This window comes from Convolutriloba macropyga, chromosome 1 (genome assembly GCF_964194025.1).
Source record: "Convolutriloba macropyga chromosome 1, txConMacr16.3, whole genome shotgun sequence".
In the NCBI taxonomy this organism is placed as follows: domain Eukaryota; kingdom Metazoa; phylum Xenacoelomorpha; order Acoela; family Convolutidae; genus Convolutriloba; species Convolutriloba macropyga.
This window is the reverse complement of record NC_134468.1, coordinates 60,784,244-60,798,723: the sequence shown is the minus strand read 5'-3', so window position 1 is coordinate 60,798,723 and position 14,480 is coordinate 60,784,244. Positions and strand designations below refer to the sequence as shown.

Sequence of the window (14,480 nt, the reverse complement as noted above, 5' to 3'; positions counted from 1 at the left end):
ATTTATTCAAGACATGTTTTGTTGGTTCTTCTATATGGAAACCCTGCTTGGTTTCCTGAAATTTTTGATATACGGAGATTAGAACAGCTCAATATCCATGGCCTGCGTTGGTGCTTTGGTTACATTAACTACTCCTCCCTGCAAAAAAATTATCCAACTCTGCCAATATGCTATCATTTTTTCGATCGTGACATAAGTGTCTTTACGGCAATCTTAGACAATGAGAATTGCATATCTTTTGACAAGTTTTTCAAGTTGTACTCAAAGGTCTTGAACCTACGATTTCTTAATCGTGAACGTCTGGCAGTGACATGAGCTAAGAAAAATTCTCCAGAAACATCGTTTTTCTTCAGAGTTGAACCTATTATAAATGACGCCGCGGATTTACTTAATGTCAGTATCAGTTTTTTCAAGGATATTCGCAAATCCAAAACCGTAACTCAAAATCTGCTGATGGCAATGAGAAATGATAAATTTGATTTCAACTAATCTTGCACGTGGTACCTCATGTGTAGATGTAGTTTCTGTATTGCATGACTTTCTGTTCAATTTATGATTATTTTTTTTCCTAGCTGTTACATAATTAATATCTTTTTTATCTTTGTGCTACCATTTTTATCATTATCCTTGTTTATACCCTCAGAAGGTAATTGAAGTCTGATACTACTACTACTATTGGGGCGCTCTTTTTTTAAGATCTGTTCACACATTTTCTTGATTTTTGAACTCAAATTGAAGTGAAGGTTTAGGTCAAGCCGAAACAGGAACTGGAGCGAAAAAGCAAGTGGGTTTGCATCGTGGACTTTTTTTCGCTCTGATTTTAAAGTAGAGTGAGAAAACGGTGTTTGAACCTTCGTTTCACCTTTTGTTTCACGTTTTGCGTTTTACGTTAGTCACGATTTTCACGTTTGAATTCTGACTTACTTCACTCAGTGTTTTAACTGAATGGTTATTAAATCCATTCACTCAATGAATTACGTATTATGGTGAATACAGTCAAGGTCAAAAGAGCAAAATCAAAAGAGACGGGATAATTCGATGAAGCACGGTCATTACGTCCTTAAGAATTTGGATTTCAAAGTTAGTTAGTGTTTGCTAGCTGATTTTCGTATTAAACTTATTAGCTTTGAGCTAAGAAGCTCAATTATTTCTAGTTTTAGAGTCTAAATAAAACAACGCCAAATTAGAACTTTTTTGACACTGAAAACAAAAAAACATTCAGTCAGTTTGTCTCCTCTTCTTCAATGTCATTCACGATGTGCATCCAGCGCGTCAATGGAGGCTATTTTCCGGCAATCTGCCGGCTATGTTTTAGATTTTTGTATCTTATTTCCAAATGGTTTTCCCAATCCATTCACATTCCGTTCTAGGTCTGTTTTTCTTTAGTCAATGCGAATTCTTTTAATTGTGTCAGGACTTTTCCTGCTATGTTGTTTTCATTTCGTCGTGTGACGCTTTTTTTCGTTTTTCATTCTTTCACGCCAGAAGCTACAATAAAGTAATTTTATTGATCCTTTTATGTAGCTATTTCGCTGCTCGTTTGCTTCTCTTGTGTGCGTGACGTGATATCTTAAACTAATTGGCGATAAGTTGAAAGCTGAAGTGTGTGGAAATTTTTTTTATAATTGCTATCTTAGCTCACTCTCTAAATGACTTCTGTTTTTCTCAGGTCACTTGCGATCACTCTAACCTCGTTAAAGGTGAATCGGGGACTCCTATATAATGATCACTGTTAATAATAAAGCCTCGAGACCAAAATAAAAATAACCAATTTGAATTTTTTGAAAAGACTTTTGAAAACCTTTTGGTCTTTTAATAGCGGCGTCCTCAATTCCAGGCGGTTATTATAGCGCTCCTTAATTTTTTTTTTACTTCGTCTAACAGATTTTTGTTTCGTCTTACCCTCACTTCTTGGACTTGACTTTTTCAATGACTTACCTCACTCAAAAAAATGACTTCTGAACTCACTTATGGAACTTTAAATATTATGAACGTTTAGTTGTTAAAGGTCAATAGTGTGCATCTAAGTAGTGCCAAACATATATGCCCTAATTCTTAATTATTAGAGTCTTGAGTTTTTGATTTCAAATATTAATTTTGGGATCTTCTCCGTGTGCCCCCAGTACGTTATGCGCCCCCCCCCCCCCAGTTACAGAGCACGTGTCATTACATAGTAAGTCCTTTTGTAAGAAATATTGCACGTGCATCTGAGGGGTGCAAATAATATGCGCCCACTAAGCTGAGGGGGCACAAACGGAAAAGATCCTGTTTTTGAAAAGCCTTATTAGGGCTTTCTCCTTATAGAGCTTGTGTCTCATAAAAATAAATGACAGTCCAAAGCTGACCCAAAAAGCCTAGTGGTCTATTAAAGGACTGGTGGTCGATCTGTCTATCTAATCGCTTTAGTTGTTTCAATTCATGGAAGGCCCCAAGCGTCTATCGCGGCTATTTTCGGGCAATCTGCCGGCTATGTTTGAAAAGGTTGGCAACTGAATCAATTCAACTCTGAATCTGTTGCTATCTATACTTCATTAAGTCCGTTTTGATTCTATTTGGGCAATCTGACGGCTGTGTTTTTGTGTGATTGATATCATAACATACTTGACTTCCCGTAATTAATTGGAGGATGCCCTAATTTCAAATGACACACTTGTTTTGTTGGATCACCTGTTCTATTTCAACACGTTTTAACTAATGCAACGCAAAGATCAGTTCAAGGGGGTACACGTTTTTGACTTTAAAACATAATTTATTCTCTCAAAATTTTTAAAAGTTTGACCCCTTTGTACTACCTTGTTCAATGTTTGTTTTTTTTATAGCTAACGGATTACTGTCTGCTGAAAATTTATTCCCAGAAAATGGTTTGTACTAAGTTAACTTCACACCTAGTTCTCCTGGCCGAAATTTTTGCAGTTTTTGTTAGTTATGGCCGGAATTTTTATCGAAATTTGTAATTTTGGTTATGTCGCTGTTGGTGTTTTCAGCTGTTAGTGAACAGAAAACAGGAGCACATGGACTTCTCCAATGGTATCACCTTCAGGTACAACCTCAAAGACTCTGACAGGCCCATGGATCTGCACCTGTTCATGGACAGCATCTGTCGAAGGATAGAGGAACTGGAATTAGAGGGCATCCAGTCAGGTAGAGGTGCGGGAGCTTCAACCTCCTCATCCAAAGACGAATCTAAAGATAAAGCTGTAAGTGGCTAACTTATTGCTTATTTTAATAATAGCCGCGAAGCGATATTTGGGACTATTATTGGCCTTCTCTTGGACTATTATTTGGCCTTCTCTTATGACTCGAAGAGTATTGGTTTTCTTAAGGTTTTTTTTACCGGAAGTACTATTTGTTCAGGCGGCGTTTTGACCTAATTGTAAAATTGCCATGTGAACTAACTTCTGAGCGAGAGAAGTTTTTTGTTCATGTGCTGCGTTCAATGAATTACTTTTTGACTTTGAAAAATGTTTTTGAGGGATTGGGGCATATAGATGATAGTTTTTAGCCGTGTTTTCGTCCAATTTGGCCCACTTTTTTATTAATTGCTCTCAAACGAAGTTTTTAGCAATTATATTAGTCCTGTCGGTCTTTTTTATGCGATTTTTCGCTTGACCGATTTTTCGTCTGACGCTTATGACTTTTCGTCCTTAAAAACGGGATAAACAGGTAGCGCCCAGCGGGCATTAAGTGCTCTTAGAGCCTTTCAGCTCTCTTTCAGCTCAAATTGTTTTGGAGAATTATACTTATACTTATGGTGTGAAGGGTGGTTCTTAGAGGTCGAGACACCTCCCCCCTGTTGACCCCCATCCCCACCGCGCTGTTGCCCCCCACCGCGCTATTGCCCCCCACCCCACTGTTGCCCAAACCCCGTCCCTCCCCATCAGCCGCCCGGTGCACAGCTTCCCCCCTACGTTCGAACATCCGATCGCTAAAAACACGCAATTTTATAGTAATTTCACAATTTTTTCGAGCTTTTTGATTGTTTTTGTCATTTGTTGAGTTCTTTCCGCCGTAGGTGTCAAGGAACCTCCTCTAGGGTCTTATAATAGATTACTGCATAGTTTCTAGTGGTAATGGAATGGTTTCCACATTTTAACTTCATGAATTTTAGCATTTTTTCCTCAAAACGTGCAATTTTTTTTTCAATTTTTTGACTTTTTTCTTTATTCACGGCGTTCTAGAGACAGGGGCCAGAAGCCGTCCTTAGGTTACTGAAAAATTTAATTAGCTTTCAATTTTTTAATACGACAAATTTTAGCAATTTTTTGGATAAAACTTGCATTTTTTCAATTTTTGTCGGTTTTCAGGTTTTTTTTAGCGCCAAGAGCCGAGGAAACTCCTCTAGGGTTTGACAAAAAGTTACTGTATAGTTTCTAAATTTAATAGAATGTTTTTCAAGATTTTAACACCACAAATTTTAGCATTTTTTTTTTACAAAACTGCATTTTTTCAATTTTTTTTTGACATATATTGTCACTATTCGGTTTTTCGGCCTAACAGAAAATATCTGTTAGGGTATGATAATAGGTACTGGAAACTGTTTTTGGCCATTGATTAGTTTTCAACTTTTATTGTCACAAATTTTTGCAGTTTTTTTATGCAAGTTGCAATTTTTTTAAAATCTTCTGAAATTTGTTGTCATTTTTCAGTGTTCTTCAACATCAAGAGCCACATAAGCTCATCTAGGGTTTGGTTATAGGTTAATGGATAGCCTCAAAATGTAATGGAATGTTTTCTCAAGATTTTAATATCAGCAATTATAAATATTTGCAATTTTTTCGAGTTTTTTTTTAATCTTTTGAATTTTTTTCAATCATTTTTGTCTGGCACCAGGGTCCTAGGGACCTCCTCCAAGGCTTGATGGTAAGCGTTTAATATTTTCATGACTCCAGCTTTAGCACTTTTTTGATAAAATTTTTCAAATTTTCGGAAAAAAAGGTTTTATATTTTTTAATTATTTTTTATTTGATCTATTTACTAACAGGGCTAGAAAACTAAAAACTGCAGAGTCGAGTCGAGCTAAAGCTGGCCTCACTGAACCGTGGCTGGCTACTGACGAAGCCAACTGCTCGCCGGTCGTTTGAGATCAATTCGCCCGACCCTAGTCGGTTATGTTTGTAACTTGGTTTTTTTGTAGTAAATTTTGATCGATGTCGCATGAGTATGAAACCATCTGAAATGTATACCACCTTGTGTCTGAGAGCTTAATAATGCGTTTCAAGTGCTAAATTGACTCCCATTTCCTTTTTTGTTCTCAATTTCTGGTTTTTATTAATTTCTCCCTTTTTGGTTGTTTGAGTCGACTTTTTTTTACTATATTAGTAAATATGTCAACGTTTTTTTCATATTTCCCGAATTGTATGCCTCTTCTTCACGTGAGGTGTTTTTGTTTTACAAAATTGTACATATACTAATCCGATTTAGACGGTTTTTTGTCAGTTTTCGAAGTTTTTTTTATTGTACTTGGAGTTTTTTTACCTCAAAATTTTTTTTGGTGAACCATCAGTGCCTAATATTCCTAATGGACATGTTTCTTGCTGTAACTTTTTAAAATTCAGTGAATATTTTAACCATATTTTGAATTTTTTTTCAAATTGTTTTTAGAAATTGGGAATTAGTGTTTTTCTATCTTTTCCAAAATGCATGTACTCTCAACATTCTAGCATGTTTCTTTCCAAGGTTCTCACAAGATCTATAATTTTAATCGCCCTACATTTTTCTATTTGAAATATATGGATTTTATTTAGTAATTTGTGTCTTTTTCCTTTGAGTTTTTAATTTTTTTGCAATTGATTTTATTTAACATATGGCCCTGAGGTTTTGCCAGCTTCACTTTAAAATTTTGAACAACACCCTTTTTCTTTGAGTATTCTTAGGGCTCGGTTACGGATTTTTGCGTTTGATTATTGTTCTGTTCATTTAGTCGTCTCCATGAATAATTTTGATTTGATCATTGGTCATTGTTTAGCTTTTTTGCGTTCATTGTGATTTAAAGCGACAACTAATGTTTTTGTTTAAAGCCACAAGGGTATCTAGTTACCAATTGATAACTGATTTACATAGTAAAGTAGTGTTTCCATAGAGAGAACTTACGGAAATTTGATAAATTTTGTAAGTTTTTGCAATTTCTCGCAGTGTTCAAATTTTTCTTCATAATTAACGTTTTGGGAGTCTAACATGGCTTGACTTTTTGGGCTCGGGTATTTTGATGTTTTCGATAGCGTACAAAAAGTTTGGCTGGGTTTATATATTGGAGTAATGTAATTTTTAGTTCAGTTGGCTTTATGGGCTATCTTACTTTTTTTACTGTTTTTTTATGTTTTTAGTAGTAACTTTAGTAGGCACCAGTTGAATTAAAAGGTAATTTTTTACAAAGACAACTGTTCGCGTCGTTTCCGGAATTCTTCCGGCTATATTTTTTACTTCGTCAAGATTTTTGTTACGACCATGTGACGTCACAGCCACTTCAAATCTGCTTTTTCATTCTTTCATGCATTTTCAACTGAAGTTGGTGCGTGACGTCATTTTTCGCTCCTAGTGGAGCGAAATTTTTGCCCATTCGCGTGATTAAATTTTTGGCCACACATGACTTACTTCACTCTCAAACAGGACTTCCTGACTTTGGAATTGACTTTTATTTACTTTAACTCAGAGATAAGGTCAAGTGAATGTTTTTTGAAAGTTATGAAGGTTATGCTTTTAAATGAAGGTTATTTGATGGCAGCTAATAGAGTCAGCACTAACTTGAACAGATTCTTAATCAAAATTTAACATCTCAGCCTTCAATGAAAAGACTAGTTTTTTGTCTGTCTTTTTTGTGTTTTTTGAGACTGCATATCTAAGAAGCTATTGCGGCTATTTTCTGGCAATCTGCCAGCTATGCTATGCAGATTTTTCTATTGACCGTTTTTGCATTTTTCTTCTACAATATTTTTTGACTTCTCAAGTGACTTTTTCACGCTTTTCTTCATTTGAGTGATTCAAATTACTCTCACTCCGAAGGTCGTTGTTCAAACATGACCAATTGTTAGAAAACGGTGACAAGGCCTTGATAGCCCAGTGGCTAATGACTCTGTCGAGGTGACAGAATCGAATCAGGAGGTCCTGGTTTGAACCCGACCTTCGTCTAATGTTTTTACATCCATAAAGAAAAATTTATCTAATCTACAGCCCCTGAATTAAATTGCCCCGCTTGTAATTCGAGAGCAATTTATCCGACGTTTTACGTTTTATGTTTCAAATTTTTGATCAGGTAGTTGGGGCGCTGTCTTTTTTAAAGATCAGTTCACATATATTTTTTTATTTTTAAATCAAATTGAAGTGATGGTTTTCTTAATGGTTTTCCCAATTCATTGGTAGTCCATTCTAGGTCTAGTTTTTGCGTTTATTCAATATGACTCTCATAGTGGAGAGTTTTTTGTCATTCTAGTGATCAAGTTCGTGGCCACCAGTGAATTGCCTCACTTTTGAAATTGAGATCCTTACTCTGAAATTTTTTTTTAACTTCATTTCAAAGATATAAGGTCAAGTAAGAGTGTGTGTGTGTGACTCTAATTGAAGGTTATTGAGAGCAACAAAGTTAAATATAGTACAATTTTTAAATGCTCTCAAACGAATTTTGTAGCAATTATTTTAGTCCTGTCGGTCTTTTTACGACTAGAAGAGGAGTATTGAGATTCTACAGGTTTTTTAGCAGAAAGCAAGTTTCTTCATGACTTGAATAAATTTTGACTTCTTTCTGTTCGAGCATTTACCTCCGTTTTTGATTGCTGACTTCCGTTTTCGAACATTGGACTTTAACAGTAGTTTCGTTTGTAATGTATAGTAATTAGGAACTGCTGGTAATGTTCAAGGTGAAGAGGTCATTTTGAGATTTTTTGTTTCTATGTAAGTCACCCCTAATTATCTAAACTACACCGCACAAACCACCCCCCACCACCACCTATCTATTCCCCCCCCCACACACACACACACCTAAACCTACCTACCCCCCCCCCCCCCCCCCACCGCCTAACTACCCCAGCACTACCCACCTCCCCAACCTATCTACCCACCCACCAACCTACCTACCTATCTACCCACCCACCCCACCTAGCTCCCCCCGCACCTAAAAAATTGTCGGCATTTTTGAAACACTTTAATGTGGTTTGTTGGGCTACTTTCGTTTTTTTCTTTTGTCCTATTTTGATGTTCTGATTTCGGTAAGGTTAGGTTACAGATTATAATGCACGACGACTCGAGTTGTTTCCGTTATTCTACCAGCTATGTTTTTATGCGATTTTTCGCTTGGCCGATTTTTCGTCTGACGCTTTTGACTTTTCGTCCTCAACAACGGGATAAACAGGTAGCGCCCAGTGGGCATTAAGTGCTCTTAGAGCCTTTCAGCTTTGTTTCAGCTCAAACTGTTTTGGAGACCTATACTTATACTTATGGTGTGAGGGTGTCAGTTTATTATCGCTATTGTAAGTTTATTTGTCATTATTGTCATTTATTCAGGTTTTTCAGTCTAACAGAAAACCTCCGTTAGGAATTGATAATGAGTTACTGAAAAATGTTTGTTGGCCATAGATTAGTTACAACTATTACCACAAATTTTAGCAGTTTCTTTTGCAACTTAATTTTTATAAGTTTTTAAACTTTTTGTCATTTTTTTGGTTTCTCCAACCTCAGCAGCCACACAACCTCCTCTAGAGATGGAGTTTAGGTTACTGCATAGCTTCTCAATGTAGTGAAAGGTTTTTCAAGATTTTAAGATCAGCAATTTTTAAATATATTTGCAATTTTTTTAAGTTTTTAAACTTTTGACTTTTTTATATTTTTTTCCGGCACCAGGGTCCTGGGAACCTCCTCCAAGGCTTCATGAAAAGTTGTTGCATAGTTTTTAGATTCATGGAATTGTTATCAATAGTTCAATGGCTCCAGCTTTAGGACTTTTTTGATAAAATTTAATTTTTTTAACTTTCGAAAAATTATTATGTTCCAAGTTTATGGATGTTTTTGAGCCAGTAAGCCTAATTTAAGCTTGAAGTAGTGATACTGGATAATCTATTGAGACAATGAAATGGTTTCGAAGATTTTAATATCTTGAACTTGAGCAAGAATTTGCGATTGTTTTTAAAATTTTTGAGTATTTTTATCCTTTTCTGAATTTAAAGATCATTACTGGCCTATGAAGCTTTTCAAGTCTTGCAGATGGGTTACTTCATAACTCCAGCGACATAACTCCAGCACATAACTCCAGAGACAAAAAATTGTTTTGAGCCTTTTCACTGCGAAATCTGGAAGCTTTTCTTTTAAATTTTGCAAGTTTTTAAAACATCAGTTTATTTGATTAAGAGTCGCCCTCATCTTCTCAGCCGGCTATTATAGCGTTCCTATTTTTTTTTACTTCGTGTTGAATTTCAGAAAGATTTTGTTAAAATTTGCAATTGTTTTCAAAGTTTTTTAGTGTTTTTGTCCTTTTCATAGTTTAACTATCATTAATGGCCAACGAAGTTTTTCAAGTCTTGCAGATGAGTTACTTGACATAACTCAGGAGAGAAAAAAAGTTTTGAACATTGTCACTGCAAAATCTGGAAGCTTTTCTTTTAAATTTTGCAATATTTTGCAAATTTTTTAAATATCAGTTTTCTATCTGATTTGTTTACTATTAAAGCTGGAAAACTAAAAGTTGAGGAGTCGAATCAAGCTAGCGCTAGCTTCAATAAACCGTGTTTAGCTACTGACGAAGCCAGCCGCTCGCCGGTCGTTTGAGAGCAATTCGCCCGACGTTAGTCGGTTATGTTTGTACTCTTTTTAAGCTGCAAAACATGCTACCTTGCATACATGTCTTAAACGGGCGATAGATTACGGAATCCTCATCTACGGCACAGCTCCTGGAGATACGACGGAAAATGCGTTTCAAAAAATCGAAAACATTATGAAAGTTCCGTTTCCCACGCCCATGATAAACATAAAGGTTTTGTGCACAGTTACCTCATCTATACAAGTGCCGATCGTTGACAAAAGACATGAGGTGAAACTTAGTTAATCGCTGTGTCTTTTTTAATTCGAAATTTTTGCTTCACTGTTTTCTTCTAGAACATCACTTCGATTGTACATCACGAGTGATTTCTGCACGCTTGCCGTTTTAATTTTTTCTGGTGATTTGATTTGCGCGCATTTAGAAGTAAAATAAAACCAATAGCTAGGGAAGTGAGAATATTGCCCGTGTAGCATAGTGGATAATGTACCCGACTCTCATCTGAGAGATCGCGGGTTCGATCGCCTCCCTAGTCAGAAATTTCTCCACCATATGAAAAAATTTCCCTGCGCTAGCACATGATTTGCATTTTTTGAGACATAATGAAGGTTGCCCCTTTTATTAATTGCAATCCAACAAAGTTTTGAGCAGTTATTGTGCAGGTGTGTGTCTTTTTTTCAATTAAAAGTTTGACCTGGCCCGTTGTTACGCACTGATTTTTAGAGTATGAATCTACGGTGTTATTGAGGTAAATTTGAGAGATAACTTGGAATAATTATTGTCATTTTCAAGGACTTATATAGATGTTTCACAGTGCCATTTTTAACGGATATATTTTAAATAAAATTAGCTAGTAACAGCCTTTTACTGAGCGGTTCGGATGCATGATATATCCACTAGTTTGCCTTGTATTTTAGAGTTTTGTTAGTCTCATTTTCTACTCTAACAAAGTCTGTCAAACTTGGAAGTTTTAAGAGAATTTCCAGTTCAATCCTTTTAATTATTATATCAGAAAATAAAGACAAAGTTTCAATGAAAGAATAAGAAGTTTAAGTTTTTGCTGAGTTTTATTAGCAACTGATAGTCAGGCTGTTTCTCCGGTGTTCTGGTCGTAAGTTCCGCAGGACTGTGCCTCGAGTTGTATTGGTCCTTCGCAAATATTTACTGATCTACAAGTTGGGCAGTTTCCGGCTTTTGTACGTCTCTTGATGTTTGTTAAGTACATATACAAGTTCCGTATTAGCACCTACTTTATCAGAATAATTACTTCACCAAGTACATAATCTCTCATGAAGTTATTTACTAATTATGCGAATTTATCTTCAAGAAACTCAAAAAAGTAAATATTGAGGCTGTTAGGCACTTGATATATTTACTAGTAAAACTGTCACTCTGCGGTTGTTTTCTTGTAAACATAAACAAATTTGGGGTTACAGGCCTATATGGAAATACTGGCTATATATAGCCTTGAAACTAAATGAATATGAACTAGATTAAAGCACTTATTTATGGATATTTAAAGGAAAATAATCACGTAACTATGAGGGACGAAATAGGGGCGTGACACTACCGGACTTTATGAAAATTTTCCATGAAAATTTTTGGGAAAGAACTGGGTTTTACAATTTTTCTGTAAAACATATAATCTGCACGAGTCTGAGGTTATAGACACATGTTTTCGTTGGAGCCACCCAATTTATGTTTTCTTAGAAAAGAGTTTTTGAACGAAAGCATTAAAGTTAAAGACAATTAAAGAATTAAAAAGAAATAAAGTTTAAGTTAAGACAAATTAAGATAAAGGTAAAAATAAAGAGGGTTAAGACAAGATTAAAGGCTTTGAAGGAACATTAAGGATGTTGAAGATGCGATATTTCAGAATAAAGAGTGGAAACATAAGTTAAAGTTAAGAGATTAACGGGTAACGGGAATTAGCACTGGAAATAATTATGATTATTTCACTGAATAATGGCTCTAAACTTTGAATAGGGTAACACATTTGAACTGGCTGAATAAGTGGTTGAAAGCACTGGTTAATTTCTGGGATTGAAGCACTGGTTTGATGATTTAAAGCACTTAGAAGGAAACTTAATGAGTGAAGGGATACTCAATCAGTTAAAGGATTAATACTTGTTGAACTATATAAGACCTTCAAGAGCTCAAAGTATACTCTCCTCTCGGGTTGAGCTTGGTTATCCAGTTCGTCTTCTGTGTTGAATCGATCCGTGGTGTTGAGTGACATGGCAGAGGTTGCTGGCATTGAATTTCGTCGTTGTCGTTTGAGGGTTCCAAGTTCTTCTGGAGAGATGACTGTTGGCGGTTGCTTTAGTTGTTTGGCTAGATTTGTAACGACGTTTGCTTTCAGATGTTTGGGTACGGAAACTACTGGGTTTAGCAGTACATTGGTTCCTTTAAGCTTCATGAAATTTGGCACCATTCGTCGTACAAAGGCTACTTTATGGTATCAGTACATGAAGAGAATATGTAGGGCTAGATTTCCGATAAAAACAATGATTGTCAGCGAAAGAGAAAGTTTGATAGGAACGTAAGATTCAAGTTTGTCAATTAGTGCTGGTTTAAATGACTTTTGAGAGATAACTTGGAATAATTATTGTCATTTACAAGGACTTGTATAGATGTTTCACAGTGCGATTTTTAGCGGATATATTTTAAATAAAATTAGCTAGTAACAGCCTTTTACTGAGCGGTTCGGATGCATGATATATCCACTAGTTTGCCTTGTTTTTTAGAGTTTTGTTAGTCTCATTTTCTACTCTAACAAAGTCTGTCAAACTTGGAAGTTTTAAGAGAATTTCCAGTTCAATCCTTTTAATTATTATATCAGAAAATAAAGACAAAGTTTCATTGAAAGAATAAAAAGTTTAAGTTTTTGCTGAGTTTTATTAGCAACTGATGGTCAGGCTGTTTCTCCGGTGTTCTGGTCGTAAGTTCCGCAGGACTGTGCCTCGAGTTGTATTGGTCCTTCGCAAATATTTACTGATCTACAAGTTGGGCAGTTTCCGGCTTTTTTACGTCTCTTGATGTTTGTTAAGTACATATACAAGTTCCGTATTAGCACCTACTTTATCAGAATAATTACTTCACCAAGTACATAATCTCTCATGAAATTATTTACTAATTATGCAAATTTATATTCAAGAAACTCAAAAAAGTAAATATTGAGGCTTTTAGGCACTTGATATATTTACTAGTAAAACTGTCACTCTGCGGTTGTTTTCTTGTAAACATAAACAAATTTGGGGTTACAGGCTTATATGGAAATACTGGCTATATATGGCCTTGAAACTAAATGAATATGAACTAGATTAAAGCACTTATTTATGGATATTTAAAGGAAAATAATCACGTAACTATGAGGGACGAAATAGGGGCGTGACACTACCGGACTTTATGAAAATTTTCCATGAAAATTTTTGGGAAAGAACTGGGTTTTACAATTTTTCTGTAAAACATATAATCTGCACGAGTATGAGGTTATAGATACATGTTTTCGTTGGAGCCACCCAATTTATGTTTTCTTAGAAAAGAGTTTTTGAACGAAAGCATTAAAGTTAAAGACAATTAAAGAATTAAAAAGAAATAAAGTTTAAGTTAAGACAAATTAAGATAAAGGTAAAAATAAAGAGGGTTAAGACAAGATTAAAGGCTTTGAAGGAACATTAAGGATGTTGAAGATGCGATATTTCAGAATAAAGAGTGGAAACATAAGTTAAAGTTAAGAGATTAACGGGAATTAGCACTGGAAATAAATATGATTATTTCACTGAATAATGGCTCTAAACTTTGATTAGGGTAACACATTTGAACTGGCTGAATAAGTGGTTGAAAGCACTGGTTAATTTCTGGGATTGAAGCACTGGTTTGATGATTTAAAGCACTTAGAAGGAAACTTAATGAGTGAAGGGATACTTAATCAGTTAAAGGATTAATACTTGTTGAACTATATAAGACCTTCAAGAGCTCAAAGTATACTCTCCTCTCGGGGTTGAGCTTGGTTATCCAGTTCGTCTTCTGTGTTGAATCGATCCATGGTGTTGAGTGACATGGTAGAGGTTGCTGGCATTGAATTTCGTCGTTGTCGTTTGAGGGTTCCAAGTTCTTCTGGAGAGATGACTGTTGGCGGTTGCTTTAGTTGTTTGGCTAGATTAGTAACGACGTCTGCTTTCAGATGTTTGGGTACGGAAACTACTGGGTTTAGCGGTACATTGGTTCCGTTAAGCTTCATGAAATTTGGCACCATTCGTCCTACAAAAGCTACTTTATGGTATAAGTACATGAAGAGAATATGTAAGGCTAGTTTTCCGATAAAGACAATGATTGTCAGCGAAAGAGAAAGTTTGATAGGAACGTAAGATTAAAGTTTTTCAATTAGTGCTGGTTTAAATGACTTCATTTCAGTGGTAATGGGCTTCGCTATATCATCAAGTGATTCTGTTGATAACTTTCGATTGGAGTGAATGAATTCTGTTTTAACTTTCTTCAATAAATCTAGGTTTGCTTCAATGCTTGATTCGTACTTCGGAAGTTCGTTGATGTTTGGAACTGAGTCAATTAAATGTTCTAGTGGATCTGAAAATTTTACATTGATTCTCTTCGCTGGAAGATACTGACAACTTTGTAAATCAGCTCGAATTTTAATGTGGTCACTGAACATTGTATGTCCACATTTTAATGTGATTAAACAGATGTTACAACCTTTATGAGGAATGTTGGTGTGTCGGCC

General features: G+C 35.5%; 1 protein-coding gene across 1 annotated transcript in view; it reads left to right on the top strand.

Moving 5' to 3' along the window:
- Positions 1-14,480, top strand: part of LOC142341221 (uncharacterized) — a 206,019-nt gene that overhangs the window by 76,371 nt on the left and 115,168 nt on the right. Inside the window, exon 12 of the mRNA XM_075392143.1 lies at positions 2,985-3,197. Within this exon, the coding sequence (XP_075248258.1) occupies positions 2,985-3,197 (213 nt within the window). The remainder of the gene's footprint in view (positions 1-2,984; positions 3,198-14,480) is intronic.